At 40.4% G+C, this 18,978-nt stretch overlaps 1 protein-coding gene across 2 annotated transcripts in view; it reads right to left on the bottom strand.

Annotated features, from left to right (window-relative positions):
- The window catches only part of si:dkey-237i9.1 (SEC14-like protein 1), a 39,243-nt gene that overhangs the window by 17,084 nt on the left and 3,181 nt on the right, over positions 1–18,978 (bottom strand). For both annotated transcript variants that reach the window (XM_053230165.1, XM_034299976.2), the window contains exons 2-4: positions 17,501–17,586; positions 1,132–1,281; positions 603–734 (exon numbers count right to left, since the gene is read on the bottom strand). In XM_053230165.1, the coding sequence (XP_053086140.1) occupies positions 603–734; positions 1,132–1,281; positions 17,501–17,563 (345 nt within the window). In that variant the 5' untranslated portion in view covers positions 17,564–17,586. The remainder of the gene's footprint in view (positions 1–602; positions 735–1,131; positions 1,282–17,500; positions 17,587–18,978) is intronic.

Raw genomic sequence — 18,978 nt, 5'->3', positions numbered from 1 at the left:
GTGTGTGGGTGGGTGTGTGTGTGGGTGTGAAGTTGTGCAGCCTCATGTTGTTCGCATTCCATCATCCAGCCCCAAATCTGTCCCACGTACATAGCAACTAATCATACACACAGCGAGGTGCTGACAGCTACCACGTGCCTCTCTCACACACACACACACACACACACACACACACACACACACACACACACACACACACGGTTCCTCCCCTCCCTTTCGGAGAAAATCTTTGTGAACATTGTGAACTCTTTTGCTCTTTAAAGCAGAATTCCAGCTGAGCAGAGTCACGGCCTGACTCAACATCACGGGCCGTTTTTTCTTTCTTTTTTTTTATTTTTTATTTGTCGTTGTTGTTTTTATTAAAATAAATAAATTAAAAACATGTGTTTCTTCTCTTTTTTTTAATAACTCCATGACATGCATTTCAAAACCAATACTTTTTAACAGATGGTTTAAATACGCAAAAAGAAATAATATGCATTCCTGAGGAAAGTGTGTGCACGATTATGGACAGAAAGAGTGTGTGTTTGTGTTTGTGTGTGTGTGTGTGTGTGCGTGTGTGTGTGCGTGTGTGTGTGTGCGTGTGCGCGCACGTGTCTCACCGAGTAGCAGCAGAGCTCGTGGATGATGACGCGGTTGGAGAAGGTCTCATTGTGGGACTCGATGTGCAGCGTCCTCTCTCGGCGGTTCAGTGTGTTCTTCTGGATGAAGTAAACGTAGTCCACGCCTGCGATCTGAACACAACCACAGCGTTATTAACGTACAGACGTGAACAAATAAACAAAGTCAGCGTCTACGCCTACGTTCACGTTTTCACCACAGCACTAAGGAGCTCTGGATGCCGATTGGTCAGAAGGTGTTGATTCAGTTTCTATAGTAACAGCCGGTTCGCAGGGACTCGTACGGCAAACGCTACACTAATGATACACGGGAAAAAAATGATATTGATACGTTGATGCTTTCTTGAAGTAAGGAGACGTTTGTGTAACGTTTTACGGAAGGAGTCTCCAGCGCCAGAGGCAGACGTAAGAATCATTGATAAATTGCTGTGGTATAAGAGGAATAAAACACGTCAGGACGCTTTGGAGTAAAGAATGAAACGAGTGAATAATTTATTAAACGTTGTTTTACCCTTTTCAAGAGTCGAGGGGCGTCGACATCCAGCTTGCACCTCCTCTCGATTTTGTGCGTGGAGTTGTCCTCACTCGTTTCCTCGCTGAGGACATCGCTGGCCACAAACATGGGGATGAGATGACACGTAGGAAACCTCCTCTCATACGCCTGAGAGAGAGAGAGAGAGAGAGAGAGAGAGAGACAGAGAGACACAATGAAAGAGAGAGTGAATGAGATAAAAACAGAAAGAGGAAAAAAAGAGTGAGAAGACAAAAGGAGAGAGAGAGTGAGAAAGAAAGTAAGTTAGTAAGAGAGATAGAGAGTGAGAGAGAGCAAGAGCGAGAGAGAGAGAGAGAGAGAGAGAGAGAGGATCGAATCCCAGTTTTAATTCGTTGATGTAACCATGACAACGGTTGTAGATTTGTAGGTTTAGGATCGGTCTATATTTACACTTCGTCTTTGACTTCGCTTGAGGAAAGATGTAACCATAGCAACAACGTATAGTGATAGCATATAGATATACGCTCTCTAGATTTGTTTTTAAAGCAACCATATAGCGAGAAAAATCGGTGGAGCTAACACCACTAAACCATTTTGGCACTCGATTAACCCGCGTGTGTGTGTGTGTGTGTGTGTGTGTGTGTGTGCGCGTGTGCGGAAGGACAAATCTTCTTCACAGGCGTCCTGAACACCAGGTCAGCAGATGGATCAAAAACTAGGGTGTGTGTGCGCGCGTGTGTGTGTGTGTGCTTTGCCACAATCATGTGAGAGTGTGTGTGTGTGTGTGTGTGTGTGTGTGTGTGTGTAGAAGGACAAATCTTCTTCGCAGGTGTCCTGAACACCAGGTCAGCAGATGGAGGAGAAACTAGGGTGTGTGTGTTTTGCCACAATCACGTGTGTATATCTGTGTGTTTGTGTTTGTGTGTGTGTGTGTGTGTGTGAGAGAGAGAGAAAGAGAGAGAGAGAGAGAGAGAGAGAGAAAGAAAGAGAGAGAGAGAGAGAGAGAAAGGACAAAGCCTCCTGCTGTTTTTAACAACCCAGTGTTTAACCTGTTGCACATATCAGGCCGCACTCGTTTTACTGAACAAACAAAAACAAACAGCGGAAAACCAGGCAGAGGGAGCGGAATGTGACGCGCGGGAGCGGAGACGGAGGAATGCGATGTGGGATCACCGTGTCCATGCAAAGAGGAAATACCAGAGTGTTATATCTGCATGTCAGCTCTCGCTGGAACCCTCACACACTAGAGTGTGTGTGTGTGTGTGTGTGTGTGTGTGTGTGTGTGGCGTCTATCAGACTGAATAAGAATCAGATCCGATCTCACATTAACACACTCTGATTCTGCATCTCTCTCTCACTCTGTGTGTCTTACTCTTTCTGTTTGTCTTTCTCTCTCTTTCTCTCTCTACATGTCTCACTGTCTTTCTCTCTCTCCATATCTCCATCTCTGTGTCGCGCACACACACACACACACACACACACACACACACACACACACACACACACACACACACACACACAGAGAGACAGGGTGTGTCTCTCTTTCCCTCTTCATGTCTCTCTCTCTTCCTGTCTCTCTCACGCTCCCATTTCTTTCTCTTTGTCTCTCACTGTCTCTTCATGCTTCTCTCTGTGTCCTTCTCTCTCTCTCTCTCTCTCTCTCTCCATCACAATAATAAACTCTTTACCTTCCTTCCTTCACTACCAGCAACATCATTGTTTGCTTTTTTGTTTACTTTAACACAGTTACATTAATAATATAATCTTCATTAGGAAAGAAAGAAAACCCCTGAACGCTGCTTTAATCCTGCGTTTCTGCTCAGAGGACGAGTTCAGACACGGCAGCGTTTGTGTTCAGTCGGGTTTTATAACGTAGCTGAACGCACTCCTCGCACGCACGTGCACGCTCCTCACATGAACGACTGTGCGGTTATTTATACACTCTGAACATTTATAGGGCACACACACACACACACACACACACACACACACACACACACACACGACTTCAGCCTCGAAGAAACCTGCCTCGCCTATTACACTGTGCGTGATAGTTCCAGTAACACCCATAGGGGTGTGTGTGTGTGTGTGTGTGTGTGTGTGTGTGTGTGTGTGTGTGTGTGTGTGAGATTGAGTAGTCTGCCGTAATCGCTCATTGCTCATGATCGATTATAAACACTTTATTTAAGAATATTTTTTCCTCTTTTATTTAGAAACCTGATCTAAATTTCCAACAGATGTAGTCCAGGAATTTTTTAGAAATGTTTTCATTTTATACATTTCGGATAATCGAGTAAGAGCGGCGTTGTGGGCGGAGACTTCTACAGAAACCAAAGGCACAATTGTTTCAGTATGAAACAACAACAACAACAAAAAAAGTAACACAACACCACAATTAACAAAACCACCATCTGAAAACTTCAGAATATTTACAAAACGAAATCTGAGGCGTGATGGAGCGCTCACATGCCTATCGCAGGCGTCTGTTACATCCGTAACGATAAAAAACAACAATATTTACTTTAGTCATGTTTCAGAATCAGGAACTGAAGCCGCTGTATCATGACGTGAAGGTTAGAGATGTGACGATACCACAAAAATATCATATCACGATACTGGAGTACTTTTCTACCGCTACGGATAACGATATAGCCTTTAGTTCCCTAACAAACACTCAGGGTTAAAGATTTACGTTTAAAAATAAATAAATAAAACTTTTTTTAAGGATTTGAAAAAGAGATCATATCACGATATTTTAAAAATGAGTTTGATGCTTTTCATTTAAAGTCTATGAAAATAAGTTAGAACTGAAAAAAAAAATTCGGACTAGGGCTGGACGACGTGACGTGACACTGATATCGTGATAAATTATGTGACGATACGCTTTTCTGAGATATTGTGGATATTTTGACATCTTTTAAATATATTAAACTTTTTTTTTTAAATAATTACAAAATTGACTCAACAAAGAAAGCACCTGATGTGACATTAATGTTTTGTACACAGTCTGTAAAATTATAAAATAAAAAAAAAAAAATCTCTTTCAGTGTTATATATTGAATAAATATACATTTAAAAAACACTACGGTACACACACACACCCACACACACCCACACACCCACACACCCACACTCTCTCTCTCTCTCTCTCTCTCTCTCTCTCTCTCTCTCTCTCTCTCTCTCTCTCTGAGCTGAACTCACACTGAACAAACAGCCACGTTAATGTCAGTCCTTTGGCTTTAATTCAGATCCTGTGTAAATGTGTGTGTAAGAGCCAGTTTGATACAGGATGTTCTACACACTGTACACCTCCAGTGCACACACACGCACTTGCACGCACGCACGCACACACGCACGTACACACGCACGTACACACGCACGTACACACGCACGTACACACGCACGTACACACGCACGTACACAGAGAACCAGGTTCTCTACAGGGAGAAAAAAAAAAAAAAAAAAAAAAAACACAAGTGAAGTAAATGCTTTGTGTGTAAATTAATTCAAATACACATCAACACAAGTCTGTCTCTCTCTCTCTCCATCTATCCATCTCTCTGTCTCCCCCTCTCCATCTATCCATCTGTCTCTCTCTCTGTCTCCCCCTCTCCATCTATCCATCTCTCTCTCCATCTATCCCTCTCTCTTTCTCTCCCCATCTATCTGTCTCTGTGTCTCCGTCCGTCTGTCCCTCTCTCTCTCTCTCCCTCCCCCATCTATCCGTCTCTCTGTCTCTCTCCATCTATCTATCTGTGTCTCTGTCTCTCTCCATCTATCTATCTGTGTCTCTGTCCATCTGTCCCTCTGTCTGTCTCTCCCCATGCATCTGTCTACGTCTCTGTCTCTTTCTCCATGTGTCTTTCTCGGTCTCTCTCTCTCCATCAACAAGTCCGTCTCTCTCTCTCACTCCATGCAACTCTGTATGTCTCTCTCCCTCTGTCTCTCTCTTGCCCTCTCTCTCTTTCTCCATCACCCCCTCGCACACTCTCTCTCTCTCTCACTCTCTCTCTCTTTCTGAAATAATGAGTTTTTAAAAGTTAAACTGTTAAACCACATGCTTGTGATCGATACACAGAGCCGCTGGTGTTACACAGTACTAGTGAAGTGAACAAGCGAACAAAAGCACTTAGTGAAATGAGACACAGCCGGCAGCGTTTCCCTGCTGTAGCTTATAAACCTCCTGCTGCACACACACACACACACACACACACACACACACACACACAGTGTGAGAGAGGGCACAGCGGAGGTGTTCTGGAGAATCTCGCATTACAGGCGGCAATTGTTTAGATTTTGTTTTACAATTTGAGACAGAATCGTCTTTGTGTGTGTGTGTGTGTGTGTGTGTGTGTGTGTGTGTGTGCGTGTGTTCCTATTCGACAGCAAAAAAAACCCAAAAAACAAGTGCTTGATTCAAGCTCAACCCATTCATTGTACTCAGATGGACAGAAGAACTTGTGTAGGCTTCACACACACACACACACACACACACACACACACACACACAGTATTCGGAATTGTTAACACAAAGGAAAAACAATCATTTGGACAATATGGCAAAAATTAGTAAATATATTCTAAAAAGATAAAATTATAGAAAAAAATAAATAAAAGTAAAATGAAATGGATAAAAATTCAAAGTAAAAAAAAAAAGAAAAACAAATAAAAATATTTAAAAAACTATTAATTTATTTTTCCCCCCGATACAATAATTATTTCTTTATTTGATATCAATGTTAAAATAAATAAATTAATTAAAAATAACACAAGAAATTTTTGGATAATGATAGTTTAGTTGCTGTCTCGCGCTCTGTGATTGGTTAAGCACAGCAACCAATAACAGTAATAACAGAGGAGGGGGGCGGAGCTTAATCATACCTTGCATTAAATATTCTATGTGAGTTTAAAAAAAATTTTAGACTACAAGTTTTAATTTTTGTTTAAATCGCTAACCAGGACAAAGAGCTTGTTTATAAAGAAGACTGAACAATTCTAGACTAATTTAACCAAATTTAAATAAAAAAAAAAGACAAGAAGGAAAAAGAAAAAGAAACAAAAAAGAAAAAAAAATTGGAAATGGAATTAAAAGGGCAAAAAATGATAAGTAACAAATTATTAAAAAATAATTAATAATAAAATGAGCAAAATATTTTTTTCCCTACATTTTGCGTAGTTTTTACGTGCACTACATCTGATTATTTAAATCACGGCAACGCCTCAGTGAACTTCCACGACGTTCAGAATATTCACGGGAAAAAAAAATGAGGAGTTGTGCGAGTGAACGCAAGGTTTTACATGAGAAAGAAAATATTTCACTTCCGATATTCCAGCTAAAAAACTCCATCGTGCGTATTTTTGTGATTTTTCCCGGGTACGTGATGTGACGTGACGCTGCACTTTAACGGTCAAGTCGCACAAGCGGCTCAAATTCTCCCGATTTTCTGCCTCGAAATCCACAGCGAAGGAAAACAACCTCCTGTATTACTGAGAATAATACATTGAATCTACAGACCTAGCTACGCTAGTTAGCTAGCCGATACTGGACTAGCTAGGGCTGGGAAAAGCGTTGCTATGGTTACGACTAGTGTGCAATCAGCCTTAAACAAATTCACCAGTGTGGAATGAAAGAGAAGTATAATAACTACTAATAATAGAAAGCGGTCTGAGTAACGAGTCTGACTCATTTACACCGTGTTCATTCATACAGCAGTATTATTCATTGCGCGCGCACACACACACACACACACACACACACACACACACACACACACACACACCACATGAAGGTCAGAACCAGACTACAGTAGATGATTATATACTCTTCTGAGAGCAAGAGTTTGGTGTTTGAAGCTATTATAAGCTCTCGGTGCTGTAATCCGATCAGAAAGTAGGTCGAGGACAGAACACGCTCTGAGCACGAAGGTTGGGAAGATCGGAAATCCGATCTGCTGGCGTTCTCCGGCTGCCGTGTGTAAATTTATCCCGTACACATTCCTCTCACAACCTCTCACAACGCATCACTGGGATTTGATCATAGCGCAAGTGAAAATAACGTTTATGTTACGTTAAATGTTAAAATAACGACTATTACTGTTTCGATTTTTGGAGGCGTGGCCTGTCCGGCATTTTTTTTTTTTTTATATTTAATTCTGATAAACAGCAGTAGCTATATATCACTTCTAAAGCGAACTCATTAAAGTTATAAGTTTTCTTCCAAACAGTAAATGGGAACTAATTGCAAATAGAGCACGGGAACCGAAGAAAAATCAGAAAGAAAACGCCGTAAGATTGGTCCGAAGAATCTTTCGAGACAACCGTTTGGATTCGTCAAATGTAATTTGCATAAAATTGAGAAAAAACTGCTTGCTGGTTTAGTTGAAGCTGCAGCTCCGTACGTAGCTTTAGCTAGCTAGCATTAACTTAGGAGTAGTGGTAAATTAATCACATCTTCGTGTTGCGTATGTACATAGAAAGTAACAGTCGCCATTAATTGTTTTGTCGTTGGCTAGCGTGAACTTGGGGTTCGCTGTAAATAAATCACATCTCTATATTGCGTACGTATGTAGAAAACTGACAGTCGCCATTAATTGCTTTGTCACTCGCTAGCACGAACGTGGGGTTAGCCATAAATTTATTAGGGTTGTAGCTACATTTTGCACGTACTTACGGAAAAAAACGCTATTAACGTCATCTAGCCTAGCTAACTGCTTCTTAAGTCCGATGAAATGAAATCATCGCCGCTTTAAGTCATCGTGACGTCCTGTGTTTAGATGTAATCCAATTTCTCAACTGCTTTTTACTTTTTTTTTTTGTTCGAAATGATTAAATTGACAATTGTTAAAACATCAATAGCAAAGGAGAATCTGAATTTCACAAATCTATCGATTGAGTATTTATAATTAATTTCAAAAAAAAAAAGAAAAAAAAAAAAAAAAAAAAGAGAGAGAGAAACTTTATACACTTCTGTATTTAGGTTGTTCAGGTAGAATTTTATAAATAACACCCCATCTGCTGAACTGAACCTGTACAATCAGCTCTGTAAAACATCCAGCCTTATTGTACACAGGAAGTGATGTCACGTAGCTCATTTCAGACCACATGTGGTTAATAACGGTGGTAGACCTGCCATTTTAATACACTTTTGAGTTTGTTAAAACAACCGCTACACGTGTCATGCTAATCTTGTGGCAAAGAGCGCGCACAGAAATTTCACTTTCGGTCCCAGACATCGACAGCGTGTGGTTTGTTTGGAGATTGATTACAGGTTCGAGCTGCGAAACGTCCGAGACGAGCGCTGAGCGGTCGCGTAATTTCAGCTATCGGGTTTTAATGTGTGGTTTCTGTGCGTCGAGGCGGCTAGCAAGCGTCTAATTAACACGTCCGCATTGTAAAACGTTAGACCTGATCCCTAATCAGTGCTGTGTAAACTTGTTACTTAGGGGACCGTCTCTCTCCATCTCACACACACACACACACACACACACACACACAGATGTCAGGGGCTGTTTAGTTTATATTTAGCACACAGTGTTTAGCTGGAATGATAGTCAGCGTGACTGCTTTGCCTGACGGAGGGAAAGAAAAAAAGATAAAGGTTTTGATAAAAGTGTTCGAGTCATTTCCCGAGCTGGTCATGATGCAGCAGAAATAAATAAACTGTTGCTTTAGAGACGGGGGGCGGTGACTACAGTGCGATTACACATCTCTCTTCTGGAAACAATTAAAAAAAAAAAAAAAAAAAAACGAGAAAGAGGAAATGAGAGGTGTGATGTAGAGAACAGATGCAATGAAGACTCAGCTTTTACTCATCGTTTACGCTCGTGTTTTCACTGGTATTGAAGCTATTCTTTTTTACGAATGCGGTCGGTGTAATGGGGTTTGGATGATTACTGATTCATAACGGCTGTGATATTATTTTAGCTATTTAGCTATTCTTGTTCTCAGCGATAATCATTTTATGAAAATCATTCCATTTCTATAATATTCCATTATAAAGAATAACACACACAGGATCGTGCAGTTATACGAGGACAGTACTATAACAGCAGTCTGAAGTGTGTGCGTTAACATTTTGTAATTTATTAACATCTGAGAAACGAGTTAGTTCCTGTGCTCACTTACGTTAGAGCAGCTATAAACAACAACAACAACAACAACAAAAACGCAGCTTGTCACGTTACTGAAAACGCAAAAAAAAGCGTAAATCCCTCTGTCTCATCAATACAGCTTTAATTCTCACACTGGAGGCTCAATTTTGCCTACTGCACCTTTAAATCGGGCGGGTTCTAATAAAGAATCAGGGCCAGAACCAGAACCAGAACCTCCAAAATGTACATGAACATAATCATGCAACATAATCATGGATCCAATAAACAAGAAAATATATAAGCCAAGAAAGTGTGTCATTGTGTTTTTGAAAGGTGTGTGTGTGCGATTTATTGCTTTAAAATGGTGACGGAGTAACAGCGTGTGTGTGTGTGTGTGTGTGTGTGTGTGTGTGTGTGTGTGGGTGGAGACGGGCATCACACGTGCACAGAACATGGTGTACTTGATGACACGTGATCTGCACATGCGGTGAACGAGGTTGAATTGAAGATCACAGGAGACTGCTGTGCAAAGACACTCGAGGTCACACTATCTGTTTCAAGTGTGTGTGTGTGTGTGTGTGTGTGTGTGTGTTGCAGTATACTCTCGTTTTCACTCTCTCAGAGCCTAGAGGAGGAGAAAAAAAAAACACACACTAAAAAAAAAAACCCTGATATCTGCTGTACATTACTGCACTGCGTATACATCGCCCCCACCCCCAGCTGCAGAGAGAGAGAGAGAGAGAGAGAGAGAGACAGAGAGAGAGAGACAGAGAGAGAGAGAGAAGAAGAAGAAGAAGCTTCATCAGGCTTCCAGAACGTTCCTTCGCACATTTCCGAGTCCAAAACCCCGCAGCAGCCTGATATCTTACGGAAAAAAAAGTACCGTATAGCGCAGATTACATGTCTGCGATATTAGTAATTAAGGGGCCAAGCACTGAAGGTGCATACGCATCCTACTGTAAATCTTATTCTTATTAGACTTCCACAATGGGAGTCTGTAGCAACTGACAGAACGCTTCGTACGCTTTCTCCCCCTCTAAAATTCGGCACATTGATAGAGGACAGTCTCAGCTACCTAGAGAACAGCTTCGCTGTACTCCACTCAACGCTCTAGTGCCACCAACAGGGCAAATTTGACCATATGTTTGATTCTTTGCGTCATACTGAGTTCAAGGCATATCATGATGTTAATTTCCACCATATTGAATATTTCCAAGACTGTTTCTTCACTTCTTCTCCTACAATCATCACACAGGATCCTGAGACCAACCCGAACATCCGAATGTGTCAGATTTTTCATATACGGTACGTTCCATCAAGAATTTGGTGAAGGTGAAGTCACCAACCTACTCAAATTCACCTCAATCAACTTCAAATTCACGTCTAGGTGGCGCTATGATCCACACATTTGCAAATCTACTCATTCCCTGGAATGTGACAACTGATGCTGATGTACCAGATTTGTGATCTGTCAAACAGGAAGTCGGCCATTTTGAATTTTAACAAAAACAACTTCTCCTAAAAGTTTTGTCCAATCATCACAAAATTTGGATCACAGCATCATGAGACCAACACAAACAAAACTTGTTTCTCAAATTTACGTTACGTCCATAATTCAGTGGCGAATTCGCCAAACAGGAAGTGACATTTCTCAGCAACGCTTTCACGTACTGACACCACAGCTGTCACATGCTGTATGCTTAGCAACATGACCTAACGTTAACCAACAAGCTTTGAGTTCATTTGAAACTTGAGAAAAGGAGAAGAATTGAAAGAATGTGACATTTCACGCATCTGTTACGGCGAGGATGTTGGGATCAGATCAAATATCAGCTGATACTCGGATCTCGATTTCGGGACTGTATTAAAAAAACGTGGGCTCGGTGCAGCTTTAGTTTTTTTTTGGTTTGTTTGTTTTTTTTTTATCACACTGTTAGGCAATTATGGTGAAATTTAATATCATCACTGCACATGTCTCGTCAAGCAATTCCTCTTCAGGACTTCGACTGAGCGGATTCTTCCTCCGACATTCACACGCACTGAGAGATGTTTTTTATCTCCAGGCGGATTTTACGCACGGCTGATCTGTCCCGCGTCCAACAATCGGCTTCGTTGACTTACTTTAGCCTTCGTTCTTCTTTTCTACCTTCTCGAACTCCTCGAACTCTGTTTCCTGTGCATGAACTGGCGCTGATGTTCTGATCCGTTCTCATCTCTTAAGCTTTAATCCCTCATCCCTCTGCCTTTGGCTGATCCCGTGGCACGGATTTTAACGGCACGTGGCGTCGAGGATGATGTTGACCGCCAGTACATGCAGTAATGCGTTGTGTAATAATTAGAGACGGCACCAATCTAAGCTCGGTATTTAGTATTTAAATAGCAGCCAAAAAAAAAACAAACAAACAAAACAAAATGGCGGATGAGATCAATATTGGTATCGAAAAAGAAAAACAGCTTCATCGCTAGTAACAATCAACCAGACGAGGAGGGAATCCGTTATCATCATTTCTTTATTCTTCATTAAAAACGATCAGAGTAAAAATAGCTCTGTTGATCAGAATGAACCGAATGTTTTCTCGCTGTTCCTTTCTCTTTGACCATATAACTACAACGTGATAAATAGAAGACGTTATATATGAAAAAAATAACAGAGAACCTTTAGGGAAACCTTTTTAGATGAAGACTATTATCAGCAGCAACAACAACAACAACAACAACAGCAACCACTACAATCACGACTATCACTTCCTCCGTGATGAAAGAGCTCATCTGTTTTCAAATCGACTTCCTTCCTCTGCTGCAAAGCTTGTGCAAAGCAACCTGCGGTGCAACTCCTGGAACTTTTTTTTTTTGCATATCCAATCATAACAGTGAACCTTAAGTCTCACTTTTAACACAGCCGATTTAAATACAGCTGTTTTTCCAGATGTTCGGCACTTCAGGGGACCGTCAGGAACATCCTGTGCTCGAGGGAATTAACTCCACATCAGCCTCGTCTGAATGAGAAAAGCAGATTTAGCGTGCTAACGCTGATGACGTCGTCTTGCGTCGACGCAGCGAGTAGATATTATAGTTTCTATAGTAACAGCTCGTTCGCAGGGGCTTGTGCGCCAGATACAGATCTGCAGATTTAACAGTAATGGAAGGAGTCTCCAGTGTCAGAGTTAAAGCTGTAACTTGAACTACAATCATCAGGACAGAGGAGTTTATGCGTTGTGGTTTCTCAGTAACATTAAATGTAACTGTAAACGGACAAAAAGTACAAAGTGTCGTTCCTTTAATAAATGATATGCTGTAGTCTTTCGGAAGCTGCTGTGGTATAAGAGGAATAAAACACTCCCAGGACGTGCTGTTACAGGAAAATAATCAGCGTTGATGTGGTACCAGTAACTCCGCTTCATCGCACCACCATATCGCTGATTATTTTCCCATTACAGCACCACACAGAGAGGGTTTATTGCCTCGCCCTGAAAATATGGCCATATAAGGCAGATAGCAGACCTAACATATGATCTGCTCATTACTGTAGCCAAACAGCCACACACACACACACACACACACACACACACACACACACACACACACACACACACACACAGATCCTGGCTATAACAGAAACAGCAGGGAGCAGAAATCTCCCGTCGCTGCCCCAGGGAGCAGAACTCATTCACTCTCAGTCGCTGTTTTTCCCGTTAGTGTTACTGCGCAGTTAAAGCTCTGCATTTGTAGCACAAATTATCCTGCATCGTTGCTTTCCTGCTTCCTCCAGAGGAAAAAATAAAACAAACATGCGATCAGGCAGGTCACGACCTCAACGGGGATGAAAAAAATCTGCTTATCTTGTATACTTTTATCAAGATAAAACTCCACAAACTAAAAAAAAAAAAATCTAAAAATTACTGTGGAAAAGAATTCCTGTTTGCACACTAAACTCACACGGGCAGGTATTATCGGAAACAGAGGAATGTTCCATCTGGACGTTTACACAACAAGGCAGGAATGTTCTGGCAACATTAATATCGGAAATAATAACAGTGGAAAAGTTTCAAGTCAGACGCCTCGTCCGATTTTAAATCTGACGTCCGGTTATGTTTTCAAAACCGCGTTAACATAAAGCTAAAAAGTTTCGGAACATTAACGGCTATTAAATCATGTCTGGATCGAGGGTGCGTTTACATCTAAGTTCTTAGAACGCATAAATGTAAAAGCTTCCTCATTTCTCAGTCTAACAATCCTTAATTTGTGCAATGTGATAACATCGTGATTAAATCGTAATTAATTCGTAAGAGATTTTTCGTCTGTTTAACTTGTTGGCTTGTTAAGATTAATGATGATGAACATCTATGTTACTTGGTTGAGTTTAGATAGAGACAGAGAAAAAGATCCATTTAAAATCCGCAAGAGCATTTATTTAAAACAAAAATCAAATATTTGTTGTTGTTTTGATTTTATCGTAGCAGAATAATTATTAGATCAGCTCTAGAGAACGTCAGTAGAGTATCAAGATGATGAATGTTCAGTTTCTCCTCCCTGTTTTGTTTTACGGTAAATTATTGAGAGAGAAAAAAAAAAAAAAAAAAAAAAGGATATCATGGTAAAATCGAACTTGGCGTGACCCAAAGAATCTGAGAAAAGTAGAATCATGTTTCTACGATGTTGCGTTGTGACGTTATTATTGTTATTATTGTACACCTAGGGCTGAATTTTGAATTGTACACCTATTGCACTTTCATAAAAAGCGTACAACGTGTATTATGAGCTGCCTTACACTCCCACGTGGTATTAATGTAACAATACTAATAATAATAATAATAAAACAACAACAACAAGACGACGTAAACATACAACTCCAATAGAGCATCTATGTATGTTCAGTGCTTGGACCCCTAATAAAAACAGAAGATATTTGTTACAGCTGTTCCACGCTACATTTAAGTCGAACAATCGATTGTCAATTAATTCACTTTTATACTTACGACTATTAAAATATTCATTTTTGCGGCCCTAGACTATGAGAGTTACCTTAGAACTCTCATTTTCGTCCTCCTTCATACGTTCAAGCTACAAAGTGGCGAGAAAACCACGGACGCCTCTGTGTTCGTCTTTTGTTAGCTACAATAACTAGCCAGCTAACTGCGGTGAGTGATGTATACTTGATTTAAAGCTCATGCGTGTATATAGAGTATAACTCATTTGAAGGTAAGACATTGCTGCATTCACTGTTCATGCTGTGGGCGGCCATTTTGATCTGACGTCACTTGCTGAACTCTGGGGTTGACAAGACCGTCCCGGGTTTCTGAGCTGAGGGAATTTTCTTTGTTTTTTTTGTCCTCATAGTCTGAGATTTGAGCAAATGCAGCTAAAGACACGTCTGAGAAAATTAGCACCTGATTCCGGCGCAGAGAGAAGCTGATGAACGCAGTCAGGCTGAAGTTAGGCACTTCCCTGTTCCTGAGAACAAAAGCGGCGAGTTAAACAGCCGAGCGTACGGGAAGGGAAGTGTGTGTGTGTGTGTGTGTTCAAGAATGCTGCTGTGAAGGAGGGAAGGAAAGAAAAAAGAAAAACACTTCTCTGAAAGTCCTCTGACATGCAGCCAGCTGGCACGGCTCACAGCGAGAGAATTAAACTCTTACATGCCTGAGAGGCGAGAGAAACATTTATATTCAGAGAAACAGTTTCTCCAGAAACCCGTCGGATACCAAGAAGTCGTTCTCCTGCTTCTGAAGGAAAAAAAAAACAAAAAACGACTAAAGCAAATTGTTGCAACAATAACGGCTAGTAAATAAACTACAAAACAAAAACAAACACATTTTACACGCGCAGTAACAATCTGACCAAAATCCGATTCGGATCATTATCGGATTCAGGAAGATTATTCATAACTTACTACAATTTTTAATTATCATTATTATTATTATTATTATTATTATTATTATTATTATTATATTATATATTGCATATATACACACACTGTAATCCAAAAAATAATTATTGATACAGCAAAGTTTTCTTAAAGTAAGTTAAAGGAGACGTTTCTGTAACATTTTACGGAAGGAGTCTCCAGTGTCAGAGCTAAAGGCGTAACTAAATTTTCAGGACAGAGGATTTTACAGAGAAAGTGTTTTTTTTGTGTAAACAAGCTGCAAGGAAAAAAAAAGAAAAAAAAAAAAAAAAAAGAGAGAGAGAGAGGCTGGTGAGGGAACGACTGTTTATAGCTGCTATAACGTAAGTGAGAACGGGAACTAACTGAAATGTAATTATAAACGGATAAAAAGTATGATGTGTTGTGCTTGAATGAATTAAAAAAAAAAAAAATACAAAAATCGCAATCGTCCAAAAAAACAGTAAATTGCTGTGGTGTAAGAGGAATAAAACATTTCAGGAGGTGTGTGTGTGTGTGTGTGTGTGTGTTTGTGGTCAACGATATGATATATAAGTTCTACAAAAAGTGCATTATTTAACACGCAAAATAACGGTGAATGAATGAATAAATAAATACTAAAAATAAAAATAAAAAAAAAATTATTATTAAAAAAAAAAAACTATTCGATTATTAAAATTACTATTTTTAAAAAATTATTTTATTTAATAGTGAAAATGAGGATGAATAAAAATTCTGTATAAAATTTTAACATTTAAAAATTGTGGAGATTCAGTACAAAAAAAAAAAAAAAAAAAAAACGGCGTTTGTGATCATTATAAAAATAGTGACGATACGTCAGTGACGGTATCTCTACAAAACGATCATGTTTCATCATAACGCTCAGCTTAACGTAGATTTTATCTCGAACTGGCCTTGAGTCGAGTCAAAATAATCTCTTGAGGAACAAACGGATCGGCGAGATGAGGAAAAAAATGTGACGTTAGCGATGACAGGAGCTCGGCTAGCGCTACAGGACGAGCCGGAACACGCTGGATGTTCTGGTACATTCCGTATACGAGCTGCGCTGATGCTGATGTTTCACAGCTGGAGTTTCAGGGGCTTTAGTTCCTCCACAGGATTGTGTTTAGCGTGAGGAAGGCGGCTGAAAAAAAAATAAAATATATATATATATATATAAAGGGAAATGGTTTTGTGGTCAAAAAGCAGACATGAGCGTTCAGACAGAAAGAAAGCGACGATCAGCAGATTCGAAAACGCTGCAAGGCTGAAAATATATCACTTTATCGCAGAAAACAGGAAACAGGCGTCGTCTGTCTAATGCGCCGCAACACTCCATTAACCTCGGCTCACACTGATGATGCTGCAGTCTGAAAACACACACTCTCTCTCTCTCTCTCACACACTCGACTTCAAAACATCAGGAAGAAAATCTCCAAACAAACGCACAAACATAACTGCGAGGAACGCGAAGAAGTCGAGTACTCGCAAATGAAAGCGGTAATCGTCGATTTGCAGTGAAGTTTAAAAAGAAAACCCACAAAAACAGATCTTTTTAAAACGTCAGAGATATTTTTTACGTTCACTGGCGGCGTCCTGTAGCCAGGAAATTCTTCCAGAAATCTTATGCATCCATAAGATTCAATTTCAGCATTTACATTATAACTCCTACAATGTTGTCCAAGCATCAGATTTTTATAGCTTTACGCCCAAAACTGACCAACACCAAGCATTCAGATAGGAATAAACTCCCGGAGATCCTCGGTGATGGAAAGGTAAGAAAACTAATCCCGTCCGAACAGGGCGTACGACAAGGCTCCTCATTACGATCTCATGCTGCCATGCAGAGGAATAAAAACCCGGCAGAGATATAGCGTGAGACTGTAGCGTTTTTCACAAACATGAATTGTTTACGAATAGATTCGTACGTATCAAAAGCGACAAATGAGGCCTGCTGACTTGTACAGAAAGTTTCATTAAAAACAGAAAAACAAATCCCTACTTTAAAAAGTTTTAACATCCAAATCACTTGCACAACCCCGCCTTCTATCTTTAAGCCCCGCCCCTTATCTGAGTCTGACGCTGACACTAAAAGAAAGTGATTCGACTTTAGGACTTATGCATATGCAATACATGTTCAGTTCAATTGTAGGTATATATTTATTTTATTTTCTTCTTTCTTTCTTTCTTTCTTTCTTTCTTTTTTTAATTTCCCCCTGGGATTAATAAAGTTATTTGAATCTTGAATCTTGACTTTGTCCTTTTTGTCCGCGTTAGTAGATAACAGCGTGTCATGCAGCGTCAGAACCAACATCACCACGCTAAACTGGAGGCTATACACTTCCATTACTTGTTAGCAACGTTAGCAACATCGTAGCAGTAGAGCAAAACTACAAACGTGTAAACGTGTACTCACCGCCATGACCAGCTCGAAGGGGTGCTTATAGACACGAACGGGGGATTGATACTGCTGCACCATCGTGGATTAGATCTCACACGGTCCTGAAAACACACAAGAAAGAAAAGAAGAAGAAAATTTAACTTAAAGTTCACGCTTATGTGTCACGATGTTACGACTGGACCGTTACGTAAACGTTTACATTTTCAAAAATGACGATTAAAATACGTTTACGTTTCCAGTCATGAACTGAAGCGTCACGTTTTAAAAATAAACCTTTTAAAACTAGCTTGATGATACTTTTATTTATATTTATATTTACATTGTTTTACACCACAGTGCGAATAAACGCTCTGATGCTGGAATCTGATTGGTCAGAAGGTGCGTGTTATTTCAGTATAACAGTGCGGCTCGGACAGCAGTCCCGGTTTAATTAACGCGCTCGTTCTAATACGCTATCGTTGCTATAGTAACAGCTGGTTCACAGGGACGCGTACGGCAGACGTTCCACAAAATTTAACACTAATTTAAAAACCGTGTTGTTGTTTAACAAAGTAGAATGAATAATCACTGAGGTTGTGATTTTTTTTGGTAGGAGATGTTTAATGATCTAACGTTTATGTAAGGAGTCTCCAGTTTCAGCAGACTAACAGTCATTTTATCAGTACGGGAAAGTCTTCAGGACAGAGGAGTTTACACTTTCCAGCATCTCGGTAAAATGACAAGCTGCATTTTAAAGCACATGGAAACTGACAAAAACTGACAGACGAGGGGAAAGGGGGAGAGAGAGAGAGAGAGAGAGAGAGAGAGAGAGAAAGAAAGAGACAGACAGCAAGAGTGAGGAATGGAGAGAGAGGGACAGAGCAAAAGAGCGTGTGAGAAAGCGAGACAGAGAGAATGAAAAAGCGAAAGAGAGAGAAAGCGAGAGAGAGAGAGAGTGAGAAAGAGACAGCAAGAGAGAGGAATGGAGAGAGAAACAGAGCGAAAGAGAGTGTGAGAAAGCGAGACAGAGAGAGAGAGAAAGCGAGAGAGAGAGAATGCAAGAGAGAGAGAAAGAAAGAGTGAGGAACAAAGTGTGAGAAAGCCGAGAAAGCAAGATAAAGTGAGAGAGAGAGAGAGAGAGAGAAAGCGAGACAGAGTGAAAGTTGGAAAGAGAGAGTGACAAAGCAAGAGAGAGAAAGAGAGTGAGGAATGGAGAGAGAGAGAGAACGATTGTTTAGTGCAGCTGTAATAAGTATGAACAGGTGCTGACTCGTCTCTCGTCGTTCCTGAACATTAACTCTAAAGCGTTAAAACGTGTGGCGTGTCGTTCGTTAATAAATGAAACGTTGTGATATTTGATAAATTGCTGCGGTATAAGAGGAATAAAACTCCAGACTGTGCAGAAAATAATCCTCCCCACATCGCGCCGCATCACACCACCACCGAGGCGTGGATTATTTTCCTAAAACCACACGGTCTGGAGTGTGTTACTCCCTCCGTACCACCCGCCCTGA

Source organism: Pangasianodon hypophthalmus, chromosome 2 (assembly GCF_027358585.1).
Source record: "Pangasianodon hypophthalmus isolate fPanHyp1 chromosome 2, fPanHyp1.pri, whole genome shotgun sequence".
Lineage (NCBI taxonomy): Eukaryota > Metazoa > Chordata > Actinopteri > Siluriformes > Pangasiidae > Pangasianodon > Pangasianodon hypophthalmus.
The sequence above is the reverse complement of the archived record's forward strand: the minus strand, read 5'-3'. Positions and strand labels throughout refer to the sequence as shown.